This window comes from Helianthus annuus, chromosome 10, assembly GCF_002127325.2.
Source record: "Helianthus annuus cultivar XRQ/B chromosome 10, HanXRQr2.0-SUNRISE, whole genome shotgun sequence".
In the NCBI taxonomy this organism is placed as follows: Eukaryota; Viridiplantae; Streptophyta; class Magnoliopsida; order Asterales; family Asteraceae; genus Helianthus; species Helianthus annuus.
Window position 1 is genome coordinate 117,233,678 of NC_035442.2, and position 1,310 is coordinate 117,234,987.

General features: G+C 41.5%; 1 protein-coding gene across 1 annotated transcript; it reads right to left on the minus strand.

Annotated features, from left to right (window-relative positions):
- Window positions 1-463: 463 nt before the first annotated feature.
- LOC110884616 (vacuolar iron transporter homolog 4) lies at window positions 464-1,310 on the minus strand. The gene has a single exon (XM_022132338.2). The coding sequence runs from the start codon at window positions 1,236-1,238 to the stop codon at window positions 591-593; it is 648 nt and encodes a 215-aa protein (XP_021988030.1). The 5' UTR covers window positions 1,239-1,310; the 3' UTR covers window positions 464-590.

Sequence of the window (1,310 nt, forward strand, 5' to 3'; positions counted from 1 at the left end):
TGTGTGTGTGGGGGGGGGGGGGTTGGGTAGATGGTGGTGGTGGTGATGTGGAGAAGATGAAGTGGGTGGAGGGTATTAATTATATTTCTTTTAACTTTTTAGCTATTAATTTGACAGTAAGGGTATTTTTGTCATTTCATACGCACCTAACACCAAAAACTAACCCAGTTACGCGTCAGGGACTATCCGGGAACGAAATGGAAAAAGTTGGGGACTATATGTGTAATTTTAGAAAGTTAGGGACTAAAGGTGAAAAATGAGCAAACCACAGGGACTATCCGGGCACTTTTCTCGATTTAATAATTAGTTGTATTTATCATGTCCTAGTTAATTGATTAGATAATTACCTAGCATCCTAAACGAGTTAGGTTTGAATGTCTTTAGGATAATTATGTGAACACACCTAGTTATAATCTGACGCATTAGGTTAGCTATAGCTATATCTACCGTGTATCGGTACAGATTTGTAATCAAGTTTTTGAGTAGTTTCCTTGATCTATTAATATTTTTGTGAGTTAGACAACCAGTACTCCATTACGGATATAACAAAACCATATAGCATGTTCATAGAGGAACAATATAGGAAAACACTACAATCCAGTAGAGCCTATCCACTTGGTTAATGCGAAAGTAACGACCATAGCCATCCACCCCCCGACCAGAAGTCTCAAACAAGACTTCAGCACAGGAGTCTTGCCCAAAACAGCTCCAATCCACCCAAAAATCACAAGCGCCAAGCTCACTGTGGCTACAACCACACCTAGCCGAATCTTATGGTTGACTATAAAAGCAGCAGCAAGTAAGGGCATGATGGCTCCTATCATAAATGCACAGGCTGATGCTGCGGCAGCCTGAATGGGATTTGGCAGTGCTTCCTTCTCACTTTCCTGATCATTGTTTCCAGCATTTTTTCTATCTCGCTTCATCTGAGCCACTTCAACGTCTCGTTGGGAGTACACTGAAACAAACTCACCAATTGCCATGCTGCATGCACCAGCAACTAAACCAGCAAAGCCGGTAAGAATCATGGCTCTCACATCATGTTTGACAGCTCCAACACCCATCATCAGAGATGCTACAGAAACCAAACCATCCGTCGCTCCAAGAACAGCGGCACGCAGCCATTGTCCCCTTTGCGAGTAGTCAAAGTCATAGTCTTCCTTCATAGACACATGGCGATTTTCATGTTCGGACTTATTATCAGAAACCATTATGCATAGATCGTTTTTTGCCGACATAATGGTGAAAACAGGAAAGAAAATATTATGTTACAAAGAATGATGTGGTTACTAATTTGTGGAAGTTAAGAG